At 48.3% G+C, this 20,196-nt stretch overlaps 1 protein-coding gene across 1 annotated transcript in view; it reads left to right on the forward strand.

Moving 5' to 3' along the window:
• The window catches only part of LOC135552207 (probable E3 ubiquitin-protein ligase HERC1), a 191,334-nt gene that overhangs the window by 154,992 nt on the left and 16,146 nt on the right, over positions 1–20,196 (forward strand). The window contains 6 exon segments of the mRNA XM_064983699.1: positions 3,891–4,091; positions 5,765–5,939; positions 11,975–12,242; positions 16,377–16,590; positions 17,120–17,325; positions 20,074–20,196. The exon segment at positions 20,074–20,196 is cut by the window's right edge and continues 5 nt beyond it. Coding sequence (XP_064839771.1) covers positions 3,891–4,091; positions 5,765–5,939; positions 11,975–12,242; positions 16,377–16,590; positions 17,120–17,325; positions 20,074–20,196 — 1,187 coding nt within the window.

Consider the following 20,196-nt stretch of genomic DNA (forward strand, 5'->3'; position numbering starts at 1 on the left):
TTTCACTGTAGCTTCATGGATGATAGTATAACTGGTTTCACTGTATGGCTGATAGTATGACTGGTTTCACTGTAGCTTCATGGCTGATAGTATGACTGGTTTCACTGTAGCTTCATGGCTGATAGTATGACTGGTCCACTGTAGCTTCATGGCTGATAGTATGACTGGTCCACTGTAGCTTCATGGCTGATAGTATGACTGGTCCACTGTAGCTTCATGGCTGATAGTATGACTGGTTCCACTGTAGCTTCATGGCTGATAGTATGACTGGTTTCACTGTAGCTTCATAGCTGATAGTATGACTGGTCCACTGTAGCTTCATGGCTGATAGTATGACTGGTTCCACTGTAGCTTCATGGCTGATAGTATGACTGGTCCACTGTAGCTTCATGGCTGATAGTATGACTGGTTTCACTGTAGCTTCATGGCTGATAGTATGACTGGTTTCACTGTAGCTTCATGGCTGATTTTATGACTGGTCCACTGTAGCTTCATGGCTGATAGTATGACTGGTTTCACTGTAGCTTCATGGCTGATAGTATGACTGGTTTCACTGTAGCTTCATGGCTGATAGTATGACTGGTTTCACTGTAGCTTTATGGCTGATAGTATGACTGGTTTCACTGTAGCTTCATGGCTGATAGTATGACTGGTCCACTGTAGCTTCCTGGCTGATAGTATGACTGGTTTCACTGTAGCTTCATGGCTGATAGTATGACTGGTTTCACTGTAGCTTCATGGCTGATAGTATGACTGGTTTCACTGTAGCTTCATGGCTGATAGTATGACTGGTCCACTGTAGCTTCATGGCTGATAGTATGACTGGTTTCACTGTAGCTTCATGGCTGATAGTATGACTGGTCCACTGTAGCTTCATGGCTGATAGTATGACTGGTCCACTGTAGCTTCATGGCTGATAGTATGACTGGTTTCACTGTAGCTTCATGGCTGATAGTATGACTGGTTTCACTGTAGCTTTATGGCTGATAGTATGACTGGTTTCACTGTAGCTTCATGGCTGATAGTATGACTGGTTCCAATGTAGCTTCATGGCTGATAGTATGACTGGTCCACTGTAGCTTCATGGCTGATAGTATGACTAGTCCACTGTAGCTTCATGGCTGATAGTATGACTGGTTTCACTGTAGCTTCATGGCTGATAGTATGACTGGTTTCACTGTAGCTTTATGGCTGATAGTATGACTGGTCCACTGTAGCTTCATGGCTGATAGTATGACTGGTTTCACTGTAGCTTCATGGCTGATAGTATGACTGGTTTCACTGTAGCTTCATGGCTGATAGTATGACTGGTCCACTGTAGCTTCATGGCTGATAGTATGACTGGTCCACTGTAGCTTCATTCTCTATAACCACGTGGCTGATAGTTTGACTGTTCCTCTCTATAACCACGTGGCTGATAGTTTGACTGTTCCTGTCTATAACCACGTGGCTGATAGTATAACTGTTCCTCTCTATAACCACGTGGCTGATAGTTTGACTGTTCCTCTCTATAACCACTGGGCTGATAGTATGACTGTTCCTCTCTATAACCACGTGGCTGATAGTTTGACTGTTCCTCTCTATAACCACGTGGCTGATAGTTTGACTGTTCCTCTCTATAACCACGTGGCTGATAGTTTGACTGTTCCTCTCTATAACCACGTGGCTGATAGTATGACTGCTCCTCTCTATAACCACGTGGCTGATAGTTTGACTGTTCCTCTCTATAACCACGTGGCTGATAGTTTGACTGCTCCTCTCTATAACCACGTGGCTGATAGTTTGACTTTTCCTCTCTATAACCACGTGGCTGATAGTTTGACTGCTCCTCTCTATAACCACGTGGCTGATAGTTTGACTGTTCCTCTCTATAACCACGTGGCTAATAGTTTGACTGTTCCTCTCTATAACCACGTGGCTGATAGTTTGACTGCTCCTCTCTATAACCACGTGGCTGATAGTTTGACTGTTCCTCTCTATAACCACGTGGCTGATAGTATGACTGCTCCTCTCTATAACCACGTGGCTGATAGTTTGACTGCTCCTCTCTATAACCACGTGGCTGATAGTATGACTGTTCCTCTGTATAACCACGTGGCTGATAGTTTGACTGTTATTCTCTATAACCACGTGGCTGATAGTTTGACTGTTCCTCTCTATAACCACGTGGCTGATAGTATGACTGTTCCTCTCTATAACCACGTGGCTGACAGTATGACTGTTCCTCTCTATAACCACGTGGCTGACAGTATGACTGTTCCTCTCTATAACCACGTGGCTGATAGTTTGACTGTTCCTCTCTATAACCACGTGGCTGATAGTTTGACTGTTATTCTCTATAACCACGTGGCTGATAGTTTGACTGTTCCTCTCTATAACCACGTGGCTGATAGTTTGACTGTTCCTCTCTATAACCACGTGGCTGACAGTATGACTGTTCCTCTCTATAACCACGTGGCTGATAGTTTGACTGTTCCTCTCTATAACCACTGGGCTGATAGTTTGACTGTTCCTCTCTATAACCACTGGGCTGATAGTATGACTGTTCTTCTCTATAACCACGTGGCTGATAGTTTGACTGTTCCTCTCTATAACCACGTGGCTGATAGTTTGACTGTTCCTCTCTATAACCACGTGGCTGATAGTTTGACTGTTCCTCTCTATAACCACGTGGCTGATAGTTTGACTGTTCCTCTCTATAACCACGTGGCTGATAGTATGACTGTTCCTCTCTATAACCACTGGGCTGATAGTACAACTGTTCCTCTCTATAACCACGTGGCTGATAGTTTGACTGTTCCTCTCTATAACCACTGGGCTGATAGTATGACTGCTCCTCTCTATAACCACGTGGCTGATAGTTTGACTGTTCCTCTCTATAACCACGTGGCTGATAGTTTGACTGTTCCTCTCTATAACCACGTGGCTGATAGTTTGACTGTTCCTCTCTATAACCACGTGGCTGATAGTATGACTGTTCCTCTCTATAACCACTGGGCTGATAGTACAACTGTTCCTCTCTATAACCACGTGGCTGATAGTTTGACTGTTCCTCTCTATAACCACTGGGCTGATAGTATGACTGCTCCTCTCTATAACCACGTGGCTGATAGTTTGACTGTTATTCTCTATAACCACGTGGCTGATAGTTTGACTGTTCCTCTCTATAACCACTGGGCTGATAGTTTGACTGTTCCTCTCTATAACCACTGGGCTGATAGTTTGACTCTTCCTCTCTATAACCACGTGGCTGATAGTTTGACTGTTCCTCTTTATAACCACGTGGCTGATAGTTTGACTGTTCCTCTCTATAACCACGTGGCTGATAGTTTGACTGCTCCTCTCTATAACCACGTGGCTGATAGTTTGACTGCTCCTCTCTATAACCACTGGGCTGATAGTTTGACTGTTCCTCTCTATAACCACGTGGCTGATAGTTTGACTGCTCCTCTCTAGAACCACTGGGCTGATAGTTTGACTGTTCCTCTCTATAACCACTGGGCTGATAGTTTGACTGTTCCTCTCTATAACCACGTGGCTGATAGTACAACTGCTCCTCTCTATAACCACTGGGCTGATAGTTTGACTGTTCCTCTCTATAACCACGTGGCTGATAGTTTGACTGTTCCTCTCTATAACCACGTGGCTGATAGTATAACTGCTCCTCTCTATAACCACTGGGCTGATAGTTTGACTGTTCCTCTCTATAACCACGTGGCTGATAGTTTGACTGTTCCTCTCTATAACCACGTGGCTGATAGTATGACTGTTCCTCTCTATAACCACGTGGCTGATAGTTTGACTGTTCCTCTCTATAACCACGTGGCTGATAGTTTGACTGCTCCTCTCTATAACCACGTGGATGATGTTATTCTCTACAACCCTTGCAGAGGAATGGGACATGCTGGATGTTGACGAGGATGAGAGGTTAACTGGGGACGAGGAGTTTGAGCTGCTGGCGGGACCGTTGGGTCTGAGCGAGCGCCGGGTCGTCCCAGAGGCCGTCCAGTTCCCCGACAGTGACCCCCTGGGAGCGTCCGTAGCCATGGTGACCGCCACCAACAGCATGGAGGAGACTCTGCTGCAGATAGGTGAGGGGCTGAGAAACACACACACACACACAGATCTGTCTGGTCCTCTCTGTAATGTGGTTGAGATGTGTCTGGTCCTCTCTGTAATGTGGTTCAGATGTGCCTGGTCCTCTCTGTAATGTGGGTGGTTCAGATGTGTCTGGTCCTCTCTGTAATGTGGGTGGTTCAGATGTGTCTGGTCCTCTCTGTAATGTGGGTGGTTCAGATGTGTCTGGTCCTCTCTGTAATGTGGGTGAGATGTGTCTGGTCCTCTCTGTAATGTGGGTGGTTCAGATGTGCCTGGTCCTCTCTGTAATGTGGGTGAGATGTGTCTGGTCCTCTCTGTAATGTGGGTGAGATGTGTCTGGTCCTCTCTGTAATGTGGGTGGTTCAGATGTGTCTGGTCCTCTCTGTAATGTGGGTGAGATGTGTCTGGTCCTCTCTGTAATGTGGGTGAGATGTGTCTGGTCCTCTCTGTAATGTGGGTGAGATGTGTCTGGTCCTCTCTGTAATGTGGGTGGTTCAGATGTGTCTGGTCCTCTCTGTAATGTGGGTGGTTGAGATGTGTCATGTCCTCTCTGTAATGTGGGTGAGATGTGTCTGGTCCTCTCTGTAATGTGGGTGAGATGTGTCATGTCCTCTCTGTAATGTGGGTGAGATGTGTCTGGTCCTCTCTGTAATGTGGGTGAGATGTGTCTGGTCCTCTCTGTAATGTGGGTGAGATGTGTCTGGTCCTCTCTGTAATGTGTGTGAGATGTGTCTGGTCCTCTCTGTAATGTGGGTGGTTCAGATGTGTCTGGTCCTCTCTGTAATGTGGGTGAGATGTGTTTGGTCCTCTCTGTAATGTGGGTGAGATGTGTCTGGTCCTCTCTGTAATGTGGGTGAGATGTGTCTGGTCCTCTCTGTAATGTGGGTGGTTCAGATGTGTCTGGTCCTCTCTATAATGTGGGTGAGATGTGTTTGGTCCTCTCTGTAATGTGGGTGAGATGTGTCTGGTCCTCTCTGTAATGTGGGTGGTTCAGATGTGTCTGGTCTTCTCTGTAATGTGGGTGAGATGTGTTTGGTCCTCTCTGTAATGTGGGTGAGATGTGTCTGGTCCTCTCTGTAATGTGGGTGAGTTGTGTCTGGTCCTCTCTGTAATGTGGGTGAGATGTGTCTGGTCCTCTCTGTAATGTGGGTGGTTCAGATGTGTCTGGTCCTCTCTGTAATGTGGGTGGTTCAGATGTGTCTGGTCCTCTCTGTAATGTGGGTGAGATGTGTCTGGTCCTCTGTAATGTGGGTGAGATGTGTCTGGTCCTCTCTGTAATGTGGGTGGTTCAGATGTGTCTGGTCCTCTCTGTAATGTGGGTGAGATGTGTCTGGTCCTCTCTGTAATGTGGGTGAGATGTGTCTGGTCCTCTCTGTAATGTGGGTGAGATGTGTCTGGTCCTCTCTGTAATGTGGGTGGTTCAGATGTGTCTGGTCCTCTCTGTAATGTGGGTGGTTCAGATGTGTCTGGTCCTCTCTGTAATGTGGGTGGTTCAGATGTGTCTGGTCCTCTCTGTAATGTGGGTGAGATGTGTCTGGTCCTCTCTGTAATGTGGGTGAGATGTGTCTGGTCCTCTCTGTAATGTGGGTGGTTCAGATGTGTCTGGTCCTCTCTGTAATTCTACATTGTGCGTCAGCTTCATCACGTGTCTGCGTGTGTTTCCCAGGCTACCAGGGCGCGGTGGAGAACAGCTCCTCGGGCAGGGTGACTCTGGGGGAGCAGGCCGCAGCGCTGGAGAACCCCCACGACAGGGTCATGGCTCTGAGGAGAGTGACCTCTGCAGCGCAGGTCCTCCTGGCCAGGACCATGGTGATGAGAGCCCTGTCTCTACTCTCTGTCAGGTGGGTCTGTCTGTGGACTAGGTGTAGGCTAGGTGTAGGCTAGGTGTAGACTAGGTATAGACTAGGTGTAGACTAGGTATAGACTAGGTGTAGACGAGGTGTAGACCTATGTGTAGACTAGGTATAGACGAGGTGTAGACCTATGTGTAGACTAGGTGTAGACTGGGTGTAGACTAGGTGTAGACAAAGTGTAGGACTGTGTAGACTAGGTGTAGACTCGGTGTAGACTCGCTGTAGGACTGTGTAGACTCGGTGTAGGACTGTGTAGACTCGCTGTAGGACTGTGTAGACTCGGTGTAGGACTGTGTAGACTAGGTGTAGGACTGTGTGTAGACTAGGTGTAGACTAGGTGTAGACTAGGTGTAGACTAGGTGTAGACTCAGTGTAGGACTGTGTAGACTAGGTGTAGGACTGTGTGTAGGCTAGGTGTAGGACTGTGTGTAGACTAGGTGTAGGACTGTGTGTAGGCTAGGTGTAGGACTGTGTGTAGACTAGGTGTAGGACTGTGTGTAGACTAGGTGTAGGACTGTGTAGACTAGGTGTAGGACTGTGTAGACTAGGTGTAGGACTGTGTGTAGGCTAGGTGTAGGACTGTGTGTAGACTAGGTGTAGGACTGTGTAGACTAGGTGTAGGACTGTGTAGACTAGGTGTAGGACTGTGTAGACTAGGTGTAGACTAGGTGTAGACTGGGTGTCTACTAGGTGTAGACTAGGTTTAGGACTGTGTGTAGACTAGGTGTAGACTAGGTGTAGGACTGTGTAGACTAGGTGTAGACTAGGTTTAGGACTGTGTGTAGACTAGGTGTAGACTAGCTGTAGACTAGGTGTAGACTAGGTGTAGGACTGTGTGTAGACTAGGTGTAGACTGTGTAGACTAGGTGTAGACTAGGTGTAGACTAGGTGTAGGACTGTGTAGACTAGGTGCAGGACTATGTGTAGACTAGGTGTAGACTAGGTGTAGACTGGGTGTCTACTAGGTGTAGACTAGGTGTAGGACTGTGTAGACTAGGTGTAGACTAGATTTAGGACTGTGTGTAGACTAGGTGTAGGACTGTGTAGACTAGGTGTAGACTAGGTGTAGACTAGGTGTAGGCTAGGTGTAGGCTAGGTGTAGGACTGTGTAGACTCGCTGTAGGACTGTGTAGACTCGGTGTAGGACTGTGTAGACTCGCTGTAGTACTGTGCAGACTCTGTGTAGGACTGTGTAGACTAGGTGTAGGACTGTGTGTAGACTAGGTGTAGACTAGGTGTAGACTAGGTGTAGACTAGGTGTAGACTCGGTGTAGGACTGTGTAGACTAGGTGTAGGACTGTGTGTAGGCTAGGTGTAGGACTGTGTGTAGACTAGGTGTAGGACTGTGTGTAGGCTAGGTGTAGGACTGTGTGTAGACTAGGTGTAGGACTGTGTGTAGACTAGGTGTAGGACTGTGTAGACTAGGTGTAGGACTGTGTAGACTAGGTGTAGGACTGTGTAGACTAGGTGTAGGACTGTGTGTAGGCTAGGTGTAGGACTGTGTGTAGACTAGGTGTAGGACTGTGTGTAGACTAGGTGTAGGACTGTGTGTAGACTAGGTGTAGGACTGTGTGTAGGCTAGGTGTAGGACTGTGTGTAGGCTAGGTGTAGGACTGTGTGTAGACTAGGTGTAGGACTGTGTAGACTAGGTGTAGGACTGTGTAGACTAGGTGTAGACTGGGTGTCTACTAGGTGTAGACTAGGTTTAGGACTGTGTGTAGACTAGGTGTAGACTAGGTGTAGACTAGGTGTAGGACTGTGTAGACTAGGTGTAGACTAGGTGTAGACTAGGTTTAGGACTGTGTGTAGACTAGGTGTAGACTAGGTGTAGACTAGGTGTAGGACTGTGTGTAGACTAGGTGTAGACTAGGTGTAGACTGTGTAGACTAGGTGTAGACTAGGTGTAGACTAGGTGTAGGCTAGGTGTAGGACTGTGTAGACTAGGTGTAGGACTGTGTGTAGACTAGGTGTAGACTAGGTGTAGACTAGGTGTAGACTGGGTGTCTACTAGGTGTAGACTAGGTGTAGGACTGTGTAGACTAAGTGTAGACTAGGTGTAGACTAGATTTAGGACTGTGTGTAGACTAGGTGTAGACTAGGTGTAGGACTGTGTAGACTAGGTGTAGACTAGGTGTAGACTAGGTGTAGGCTAGGTGTAGGACTGTGTAGACTAGGTGTAGACTAGGTTTAGGACTGTGTGTAGACTAGGTGTAGACTAGGTGTAGGACTGTGTGTAGACTAGGTGTAGACTAGGTGTAGACTAGGTGTAGACTAGGTGTAGGCTAGGTGTAGGACTGTGTAGACTAGGTGTAGGACTGTGTGTAGACTAGGTGTAGACTAGGTGTAGACTGGGTGTAGACTAGGTGTAGGACTGTGTAGACTAAGTGTAGACTAGGTGTAGACTAGATTTAGGACTGTGTGTAGACTAGGTGTAGACTAGGTGTAGGACTGTGTAGACTAGGTGTAGACTAGGTGTAGACTAGGTGTAGGCTAGGTGTAGGACTGTGTAGACTAGGTGTAGGACTGTGTGTAGACTAGGTGTAGACTAGGTGTAGACTGGGTGTAGACTAGGTTTAGGACTGTGTGTAGACTAGGTGTAGACTAGGTGTAGACTAGGTGTAGGACTGTGTAGACTAGGTGTAGGACTGTGTAGACTAGGTGTAGGACTGTGTGTATACGAGGTGTAGGACTGTGTAGACTGGGTGTCTACTAGGTGTAGACTAGGTGTAGGACTGTGTAGACTAGGTGTAGGACTGTGTGTATACGAGGTGTAGGACTGTGTAGACTAGGTGTAGAATGTGTGTAGGACTGTGTTTAGACTATATGTAGGACTAGGTTTAGACTAGTGGTAGGACTGTGTGTAGACTAGGTGTAGGACTGGTTGTAGGCTAGGTGTAGGACTGTGTAGACTTGGTGTAGGACTGGTTGTAGACTAGGTGTAGGACTGTGTGTAGGACTGTGTGTAGACTAGGTGTAGGACTGTGTGTAGGACTGTGTGTAGACTATGTGTAGGACTGGGTGTAGACTAGGTGTAGGACTGTGTGTAGTACTGTGTGTAGACTATGTGTAGGACTATGTGTAGACTAGGTGTAGGACTGTGTGTAGGACTGTGTGTAGACTAGGTGTAGGACTGTGTAGACTAGGTGTAGGACTGTGTAGACTAGGTGTAGGACTGGTTGTAGCCTAGGTGTAGGACTGTGTAGACTAGGTGTAGGACTGGTTGTAGCCTAGGTGTGGACTAGTGGTAGGACTGTGTGTAGACTAGGTGTAGGACTGTGTGTAGGCTAGGTGTAGACTAGGTGTAGACTAGGTGTAGACTGGGTGTCTACTAGGTGTAGACTAGGTGTAGGACTGTGTAGACTAAGTGTAGACTAGGTGTAGACTAGATTTAGGACTGTGTGTAGACTAGGTGTAGACTAGGTGTAGGACTGTGTAGACTAGGTGTAGACTAGGTGTAGACTAGGTGTAGGCTAGGTGTAGGACTGTGTAGACTAGGTGTAGACTAGGTTTAGGACTGTGTGTAGACTAGGTGTAGACTAGGTGTAGGACTGTGTGTAGACTAGGTGTAGACTAGGTGTAGACTAGGTGTAGACTAGGTGTAGGCTAGGTGTAGGACTGTGTAGACTAGGTGTAGGACTGTGTGTAGACTAGGTGTAGACTAGGTGTAGACTGGGTGTAGACTAGGTGTAGGACTGTGTAGACTAAGTGTAGACTAGGTGTAGACTAGATTTAGGACTGTGTGTAGACTAGGTGTAGACTAGGTGTAGGACTGTGTAGACTAGGTGTAGACTAGGTGTAGACTAGGTGTAGGCTAGGTGTAGGACTGTGTAGACTAGGTGTAGGACTGTGTGTAGACTAGGTGTAGACTAGGTGTAGACTGGGTGTAGACTAGGTTTAGGACTGTGTGTAGACTAGGTGTAGACTAGGTGTAGACTAGGTGTAGGACTGTGTAGACTAGGTGTAGGACTGTGTAGACTAGGTGTAGGACTGTGTGTATACGAGGTGTAGGACTGTGTAGACTGGGTGTCTACTAGGTGTAGACTAGGTGTAGGACTGTGTAGACTAGGTGTAGGACTGTGTGTATACGAGGTGTAGGACTGTGTAGACTAGGTGTAGAATGTGTGTAGGACTGTGTTTAGACTATATGTAGGACTAGGTTTAGACTAGTGGTAGGACTGTGTGTAGACTAGGTGTAGGACTGGTTGTAGGCTAGGTGTAGGACTGTGTAGACTTGATGTAGGACTGGTTGTAGACTAGGTGTAGGACTGTGTGTAGGACTGTGTGTAGACTAGGTGTAGGACTGTGTGTAGGACTGTGTGTAGACTATGTGTAGGACTGGGTGTAGACTAGGTGTAGGACTGTGTGTAGTACTGTGTGTAGACTATGTGTAGGACTATGTGTAGACTAGGTGTAGGACTGTGTGTAGGACAGTGTGTAGACTAGGTGTAGGACTGTGTAGACTAGGTGTAGGACTGTGTAGACTAGGTGTAGGACTGGTTGTAGCCTAGGTGTAGGACTGTGTAGACTAGGTGTAGGACTGGTTGTAGCCTAGGTGTGGACTAGTGGTAGGACTGTGTGTAGACTAGGTGTAGGACTGTGTGTAGGCTAGGTGTAGGACTGTGTGTAGACTAGGTGTAGGACTGTGTGTAGGCTAGGTGTAGGACTGTGTGTAGGCTAGGTGTAGGACTGTGTGTATTCTAGGTGTAGGACTGTGTAGGCTAGGTGTAGGACTGTGTGTAGGCTAGGTGTAGGACTGTGTGTAGACTAGGTGTAGGACTGTGTGTAGGACTGGATAATGTGTTGGTCTTTGTCTCTCTCTCTCTCCCTCTCTGTTCTCTCTGTCTCTCTGTCTCTCTTTGTCTCTGGCTGTCTCTCTGTCTCCCTGGTGTCTTTCCGTCTCTCTCTCTCTCTCTCTCTCTGTTCTCTCTGTCTCGCTTTGTCTCTCTCTCTCTCCCTCTCTGTTCTCTCTGTCTCTCTTTGTCTCTGGCTGTCTCTCTGTCTCCTTGGTGTCTTTCCGTCTGTCTCTCTCTATCTTGTTGGTGTTTCTCTCAGTGTCGATCTCTCACCATTCATCTCATGTTCCACTGTGTTTAGTTGGTGTCAGTGTATAAGGGTGAACAGCATTGCAACTACTATATGTTTATGAGTATGGCCTTCTCTCTCTCTCCCTCCTCTCTCTCCCTCCCCTCTCTCTCTCTCTCCCTCCTCTCTCTCCCTCCCCTCCTCTCTCTCCCTCCCCTCCTCTCTCTCCCTCCCCTCCTCTCTCTCCCTCCCCTCCCCCTTTCTCTCCCTCCCCTCCTCTCTCTCCCTCCCCCTCCTCTCTCCCTCCCTCCCTCTCTCTCCCCCTTCCCTCTCCCTCTCCCTCCTCTCTCTCCCTCCCTCCTCTCTCTCCCTCCCCCTCCTCTCTCCCTCCCCTCCTCTCTCTCCCTCCCCTCTCTCTCCCTCCCCTCCTCTCTCTCCCTCCCCTCTCTCTCCCCCCTTCCCTCTCTCTCCCCCCTTCCCTCTCTCTCCCTCCCTCCCTCCCCTCTCTCTCCCCCTTCCCTCCCTCTCCCTCCCTCCCTCCTCTCTCTCCCCCCTTTCTCTCTCTCCCCCGACCCTCTTTCTCCCCTCCTCTCTCTCCCTCCCCCCCCTCTCTCCCCCTTCCCTCTCTCTCCCTCTCTCCCCTTTATCTCTTTCTCCCTCCCCTCTCTCTCCCTCCCCTCTCTCTCCCTCCTCTCTCTCCCTCTTCCCTCTCTCTCCCCCTTCCCTCTCTCTCCCCCCTTCCCTCTCTCTCCCTCCTTCCCTCCCCTCTTTCTCCCCCCTCTCTCCCTCCCTCCCCCTCTCTCTCCCTCCCCTCCTCTCTCTCCCTCCCCTCTCTCTCCCCCCTTCCCTCTCTCTCCCTCCTTCCCTCCCCTCTTTCTCCCCTCCCCTCCCTCCCTCCCCTCTCCCTCCCTCCTTCCCTCTCTCTCCCTCTCTCCCCCTTTATCTCTCTCTCCCTCCCCTCTTTCTCCCCTCCTCTCTCTCCCCCTTTCCCTCTCTCTCAGTGGTTCTAGCTGCAGCCTGGCAGCAGGGTTGGATTCTCTGGGTCTGACAGACATCAGGACCCTGGTCAGACTGATGTGTCTGGCTGCAGCGGGGCGAGCCGGCCTCTCCACCAGCCCCACATCTGGATCAGGGGCCTCAGAGCGGCCCCGCGGGGCCACCAAGGCCAGCAAACCCATCTCCTGTCTGGCCTATCTCAGTACGGCTGTGGGTTGTCTGGCCTCCAACAGCCCCAACGCTGCCAAGCTACTGGTCCAGCTCTGCACACAGGTAACAACAGATACACAACTCAGACTCACACGAAGATAATAGACTGGAAGAGAAACAGGAAGTGACCAGTTCTCTACTGCACTCAACGACTTTCAAAAAGACAGGAAGTTCAAGTCAACACAACCTTAGTTCAGCACCACACTTATGCAATACTTAACTTGACCTATACATATTTCCCAGAGTGCCTTAGCTTTCGAGTGAATTGTAGTTACCAGCCATGACTGTATTTGTTATTGACAGAGACAGAGATTGTTGCAGTCATTGTTTTTTGTTGTCCTGTGGGTTTCACCGGAGCCAGATCATTAAAATAAAAATGTTCAACACAAGTATTTAACGAGGCCTTCATTTGAGGGCCTAGTTTGACACCAATACAGTAGCCTGAATGAAATTCTTGGTTTTCAGGTCTGCAAATCACATTATGATGGTTGGCTAAGTGCTGTGTAATTCCTATCGGAATCCAGCCAGAGTGAAGATATCCAACATTTGACATGTTTATTCTCTCGTAACCTACATTCAGGCTGACTGCTGGGTCGAGACGACCTAAACCATCGGCAGGGTAGCCTAGTGGTTAGAGCGTTGGACTAGTAACCGGAAGGTTGTGAGTTCAAACCCCCGAGCTGACAACATATCTGTCGTTCTGCCCCTGAACAGGCAGTTAACCCACTGTTCCTAGGCCGTCATTGAAAATAAGAATTTGTTCTTAACTGACTTGCCTAGTCAAATAAAGGTAAAATTAAAAAAAATCCAAAATAAACTGGGATAACCATTTCAGTAATGGATGCAATTAACTACAAAGTAACAGATCGGATTAGTTGATCAAAATGTATGTTATTCATATTTGAGTAGCATGAGATGAATTAATCAATTGATGTGCTACATGTAAAAACATAGATATTGAGGGGAAAAAACTATTCTAAAAATCAACCTGCAATAGAGCATGCCGGGAAATATGATCATTTTGGGAGTGGTTTTGATTTAACACTGGTTATAAACACCAACACTGGTGTTATTTTAGCCGGTGTAGAATACAGCCGGTGTTTAATACAGCCGGTGTTTAATACAGCCATTGTTTAATACAGCCATTGTTTAATACAGCCGGTGTTCAATACAGCCGGTGTTTAATACAGCCGGTGTTTAATACAGCCGGTGTTCAATACAGCCGGTGTTTAATACAGCCGGTGTAGAATACAGCCGGTGTTTAATACAGCCGGTGTTCAATACAGCCGGTGTTCAATACAGCCGGTGTTTAATACAGCCGGTGTTTAATACAGCCGGTGTTCAATACAGCCGGTGTTCAATACAGCCGGTGTAGAATACAGCCGGTGTTTAATACAGCCGGTGTTCAATACAGCCGGTGTTTAATACAGCCGATGTTTAATACAGCCGGTGTTTAATACAGCCGGTGTAGAATACAGCCGGTGTTTAATACAGCCGGTGTTCAATACAGCCGGTGTTTAATACAGCCGGTGTTTAATACAGCCGGTGTTTAATACAGCCGGTGTTTAATACAGTCGGTGTTTAATACAGCCGGTGTAGAATACAGCCGGTGTAGAATACAGCCGGTGTTTAATACAGCCGGTGTTTAATACAGCCGGTGTAGAATACAGCCGGTGTAGAATACAGCCGGTGTTTAATACAGCCGGTGTTTAATACAGCCGGTGTTTAATACAGCCGGTGTTTAATACAGCCGGTGTTTAATACAGCCGGTGTAGTATACAGCCGGTGTTTAATACAGCCGGTGTTCAATACAGCCGGTGTTCAATACAGCCATTGTTTAATACAGCCATTGTTTAATACAGCCGGTGTTCAATACAGCCGGTGTTCAATACAGCCGGTGTTTAATACAGCCGGTGTTTAATACAGCCGGTGTTTAATACAGCCGGTGTTCAATACAGCCGGTGTTTAATACAGCCGGTGTAGAATACAGCCGGTGTTTAATACAGCCGGTGTTCAATACAGCCGGTGTTTAATACAGCCGGTGTTTAATACAGCCGGTGTTTAATACAGCCGGTGTTTAATACAGCCGGTGTTCAATACAGCCGGTGTTCAATACAGCCGGTGTAGAATACAGCCGGTGTTTAATACAGCCGGTGTTCAATACAGCCGGTGTTTAATACAGCCGGTGTTTAATACAGCCGGTGTTTAATACAGCCGGTGTTTAATACAGCCGGTGTTCAATACAGCCGGTGTTTAATACAGCCGGTGTTTAATACAGCCGGTGTTTAATACAGTCGGTGTTTAATACAGCCGGTGTAGAATACAGCCGGTGTAGAATACAGCCGGTGTTTAATACAGCCGGTGTTTAATACAGCCGGTGTTTAATACAGCCGGTGTTTAATACAGCCGGTGTTTAATACAGCCGGTGTTCAATACAGCCGGTGTTTAATACAGCCGGTGTTCAATACAGCCGGTGTTTAAAACAGCCGGTGTAGAATACAGCCGGTGTTTAATACAGCCGGTGTTCAATACAGCCGGTGTTTAATACAGCCGGTGTAGAATACAGCCGGTGTTTAATACAGCCGGTGTAGAATACAGCCGGTGTTTAATACAGCCGGTGTTTAATACAGCCGGTGTTTAATACAGCCGGTGTTTAATACAGCCGGTGTAGAATACAGCCATTGTTTAATACAGCCGGTGTTCAATACAGCCGGTGTTTAATACAGCAGGTGTACCTCTTGAGCCAATGACTTCCTTCCATCTCTCCTCATTAATACTCATCACTGTCTCCTCTAGCAAACGGCTGGTTCTCATTAAAGTCCCGTAGATCAATTCCTTGTTCCTGTTTGATTCACGAAGCCCTAGTACACAAGCTTCCATATAAAATAATGATTGGTTAACTCTTGAGTTCCTTCTGGTCTCCACCAATTTAGGTAAATACTCCTTTAGTTTAAGTGCCCCACCCCCCCATTGTCATTGTTGGAATAACTCCCAACATCCCTTGCTTCTTGATTCCCTGGTTCCGATTGGTCAGTTTCGGTCTCTGGTGTTGAATTCATTGAGGACTGCAGTTGTTTCCATTGATTGTAATGGTTTATTTGTTGAAATTGTTTGTGTTGAGGTTGTTCCTTGTGCTTATGTATTTAATTATAGTTGGAATGTAAATAGTTCTACCTGTTGTGAGAAACCGTTTGTACTCAGGGGCACCATTGGGAATGAGATCCTGCTCTCAGTTGGGCTTCCCTGAATAAATCAAATGCTCCGATGGAGATGAACCTGACCACCATAGACGACCCCCATCCAGCGTGTTAGGGTGCCTCTGACTGATCTAGAACCAGTATATCTATCTGTCTCTAGAACCAGTATATATATATATCTGTCTCTAGAACCTGATTTAGCGTGTTAGGGTTCCTCTGACTGATCTAGAACCTGTATATCTATCTGTCTCTAGAACCTGTATATATATCTGTCTCTAGAACCAGTATATCTGTCTCTAGAACCTGTATATCTAGCTGTCTCTAGAACCAGTATATCTGTCTTTAGAACCAGTATATCTGTCTCTAGAACCAGTATATCTATCTGTCTCTAGAAACAGTATATATATCTGTCTCTAGAACCTGTATATCTATCTGTCTCTAGAACCTGATCTAGCGTGTTAGGGTTCCTCTGACTGATCTAGAACATGTATATCTATCTGTCTCTAGAACCAGTATATCTGTCTCTAGAACCTGTATATCTATCTGTCTCCAGAACCTGTATATCTATCTGTCTCTAGAACCAGTATATCTGTCTCTAGAACCAGTATATCTGTCTCTAGAACCAGTATATCTATCTGTCTCTAGAACCTGTATATCTATCTGTCTCTAGAACCAGTATATCTATCTGTCTCTAGAACCTGTATATATATCTGTCTCTAGAACCTGTATGTCTATCTGTCTCTAGAACCTGTATGTCTGTCTGTCCCCAGAACCTGTATGTATATCTGTCTCTAGAACCTGTATATCTATCTGTCTCTAGAACCGGTATATCTATCTGTCTCTAGAACCTGATCTAGCATGTTAGGGTTCCTCTGACTGATCTAGAACCTGTATATCTATCTGTCTCTAGAACCTGTATATCTATCTGTCTCTAGAACCTGATCTAGCGTGTTAGGGTTCCTCTGACTGATCTAGAACCTGTATATCTACCCGTCTCTAGAACCTGATCTCGGCGGCAACGGGGATGAACCTGACCACGGTAGACGACCCCGTCCAGAGGAAGTTCCTCCCCAGCTTCCTGAGGGGCGTGGCCGAGGAGAACAAGCTTGTGACGTCACCCAATTTCGTGGTCACCCAGGCCCTCGTGGCCCTGCTCGCTGATAAAGGGGCCCGGCTCAGACCCAACTATGACAAGACTGACACGGAGAAGAGAGGTTGGTGAGACCTGGAGTCGGCCTCTGTGGTCCTCGGAGATTTCTAGACATTGCGATGCCGTCACACGTCATTATGCGGCGTTGTCATAATTCAGTTTTTGTAACTGACTCTGTCCGTTTTGTTTGTAAAATTGCATTATGGGATGAACAAAGATATTTCTCCGCTCATTTTGAATGTTTAAGTTAAGAAATAGTTGAAAGGGGGGAGGGGGGGGGGCAGTGATTATAGATTTGTAGTCGCCTCTTATTTTTTAGATTGTCTGCCCGGGATGACAGTACATACAGACATGTAGCTACTAGCTGTTGTTAGCAGTTTGTGCTAGCCTCCACAGTGCACGTGCTAGTTGCCATTATCACCGTAGTGTTTTGGACCATTCATTATGTTATGTTATAATTAACATCCTCTCATCTCCCCCCCCCCCCAAATAAACTCACTCACCATTCCTTCTTCCACCCCCTTTTGTTTTCGTTCCAGCAGGTTTAATTGCACATTTGTATACCCATCCTTCCTATCATCCCACTGCTGTAGGACCTCTGGAGCTGGCCAACGCGCTGGCTGCTTGCTGCCTGTCTTCTCGTCTGTCCTCGGGACACCGGCAGTGGGCCGCTCAGCAGCTGGTCCGCACGCTGGCCGCTCACGACAGAGACAACCAGAGCCGGCCGCAAACCTTTGCCGACATGGCGGGTGACTTGCGCAAGTGCTCTTCTGTGAAGTTGGAGGCTCACCAGAGCAGGGTGAGTACTGGAGGGGTTAGGGTAGAGGGTTAGGGTAGAGGGTTAGGGTGAGTACTGGAGGGGTTAGGGTAGAGGGTTAGGGTGAGTACTGGAGGGGTTAGGGTAGAGGGTTAGGGTGAGTACTGGAGGGGTTAGGGTAGAGGGTTAGGGTAGAGGGTTAGGGTGGAGGTTTAGGGTAGATGGTTAGGGTGGAGGGTTAGGGTGGAGGGTTAGGGTAGAGGGTTAGGGTAGAGGGTTAGGGTAGAGGGTTAGGGTGGAGGTTTAGGGTAGATGGTTAGGGTGGAGGGTTAGGGTGGAGGGTTAGGGTAGAGGGTTAGGGTAGAGGGTTAGGGTAGAGGGTTAGGGTGGAGGGGTTATGGTAGAGGGTTAGGGTGAGTACTGGAGGGGTTATGGTAGAGGGTTAGGGTGAGTACTGGAGGGGTTAGGGTAGAGGGTTACGGTGAGTACTGGAGGGGTTAGGGTAGAGGGTTACGGTGAGGGGTTAGGGTAGAGGGTTACGGTGAGTACTGGAGGGGTTATGGGTAGAGGGTTAGTACTGGAGGGGTTATGGTGAGGAGGGGTTAGGGTTGAGGGTTAGGGTGAGTACTGGAGGGGTTCGGGTAGAGGGTTAGGGTAGAGGGTTAGGGTGAGCAGGGTGAGTACTGGAGGGGTGAGGGTTAGGGTAGAGGGTTAGGGTGAGTACTGGAGGGATTAGGGTAGAGGGTTAGGGTAGAGGGTTAGGGTGAGCAGGGTGAGTACTGGAGGGGTGAGGGTTAGGGTAGAGGGTTAGGGTGAGTACTGGAGGGGTTAGGGTAGAGGGTTAGGGTGAGTACTGGAGGGGTTAGGGTAGAGGGTTAGGGTAGAGGGTTAGGGTGAGTAGAGGTTAGGGTAGAGGGTTATGGGTAGAGGGTTATGGGTAGAGGGTTAGGGTGAGTAGAGGGTTAGGGTAGAGGGTTAGGGTAGAGGGTTATGGGAAAAGGGTTAGGGTTAGGGTGAGTACTGGAGGGGTTAGGGTAGAGGGTTAGGGTGAGTAGGGGTTAGGGTAGAGGTTGAGGGTGAGTACTGGAGGGGTTATGGGTAGAGGGTTAGGTTGAGCAGGGTGAGTACTGGAGGGGTTATGGGTAGAGGGTTAGGGTGAGTACTGGAGGGGTTAGGGTAGAGGGTTAGGGTCGAGGGTTATGGTGAAGGGTTAGGGTGGAGGGGTTATGGTAGAGGGTTAAGGTGAGTACTGGAGGGGTTATGGTGAGTAGGGGTTAGGGTGAGTACTGGAGGGGTTAGGGTAGAGGTTTAGGGTGAGTACTGGAGGGGTTAGGGTAGAGGGTTACGGTGAGTACTGGAGGGGTTATGGGTAGAGGGTTAGTACTGGAGGGGTTATGGTGAGGAGGGGTTAGGGTTGAGGGTTAGGGTGAGTACTGGAGGGGTTCGGGTAGAGGGTTAGGGTGAGCAGGGTGAGTACTGGAGGGGTGAGGGTTAGGGTAGAGGGTTAGGGTGAGTACTGGAGGGATTAGGGTAGAGGGTTAGGGTGAGTAGGGGTTATGGTAGAGGGTTAGGTTGAGTAGGGGTTATGGTAGAGGGTTAGGGTAGAGGGTTAGGGTAGAAGGTTAGGATGAGTAGGGGTTAGGGTAGAGGGTTAGGGTGAGTAGGGGTTAGGGTAGAGGGTTAGGGTGAGTAGGGGTTATGGTAGAGGGTTAGGGTGAATAGGGGTTATGGTAGAGGTTTAGGGTGAGTAGGGGTAGAGGGTTAGGGTGAGTAGGGGTTAGGGTAGAGGGTTATGGTAGAGGGTTAGGGTGAGTAGGGATTAGGGTAGAGGGTTAGGGTGAGTAGGGGTTATGGTAGAGGGTTAGGGTGAGTAGGGGTTATGGTAGAGGGTTAGGGTGAGTAGGGGTTATGGTGAGTAGGGGTTATGGTAGAGGGTTAGGGTGAGTACTGGAGGGATTAGGGTAGAGGGTTAGGGTGAGTAGGGGTTATGGTAGAGGGTTAGGGTGAGTAGGGGTTATGGTAGAGGGTTAGGGTGAGTAGGGGTTAGGGTAGAGGGTTAGGGTGAGTAGGGGTTATGGTAGAGGGTTAGGGTGAGTAGGGGTTATGGTAGAGGGTTAGGGTGAATAGGGGTTATGGTAGAGGGTTAGGGTGAGTAGGGGTAGAGGGTTAGGGTGAGTAGGGGTAGAGGGTTAGGGTGAGTAGGGGTTAGGGTAGAGGGTTATGGTAGAGGGTTAGGGTGAGTATGGATTAGGGTAGAGGGTTAGGGTAGAGGGTTAGGGTGAGTAGGGGTTAGGGTCGAGGGTTAGGGTAGAGGGTTAGGGTAGAGGGTTAGGGTGAGTAGGAGTTAGGGTAGAGGGTTAGGGTAGAGGGTTAGGGTGAGTAGGGGTTAGGGTCGAGGGTTAGGGTGAGTAGGGGTAGAGGGTTAGGGTGAGTAGGGGTTAGGGTAGAGGGTTAGGGTGAGTAGGAGTTAGGGTAGAGGGTTAGGGTAGAGGGTTAGGGTAGAGGGTTAGGGTGAGTAGGGGTAGAGGGTTAGGGTGAGTAGGGGTTAGGGTAGAGGGTTAGGGTAGAGGGTTAGGGTGGAGGGTTAGGGTAGAGGGTTAGGGTAGAGGGTTAGGGTAGAGGGTTAGGGTAGAGGGTTAGGGTGAGTAGGGGTTAGGGTAGAGGGTTAGGGTGAGTAGGGGTTAGGGTAGAGGGTTAGGGTAGAGGGTTAGGGTAGAGGGTTAGGGTAGACCGTATGAAGGGTTATGGAGGCTTCGTTACGCTGTGTGAAACGTGGTGTGTTTCCTCCAGGTGATCACGTGTGGTTGGTGCAGTAGGAAAGGCCTGCTGGCCACCAGTGGTAACGATGGAACAGTCCGGGTGTGGAGCGTTACTCACAACCAGTACACCCTCCAACTGACCTGCGTCTTCAAC

This window comes from Oncorhynchus masou, chromosome 2 (assembly GCF_036934945.1).
Source record: "Oncorhynchus masou masou isolate Uvic2021 chromosome 2, UVic_Omas_1.1, whole genome shotgun sequence".
NCBI lineage: Eukaryota > Metazoa > Chordata > Actinopteri > Salmoniformes > Salmonidae > Oncorhynchus > Oncorhynchus masou.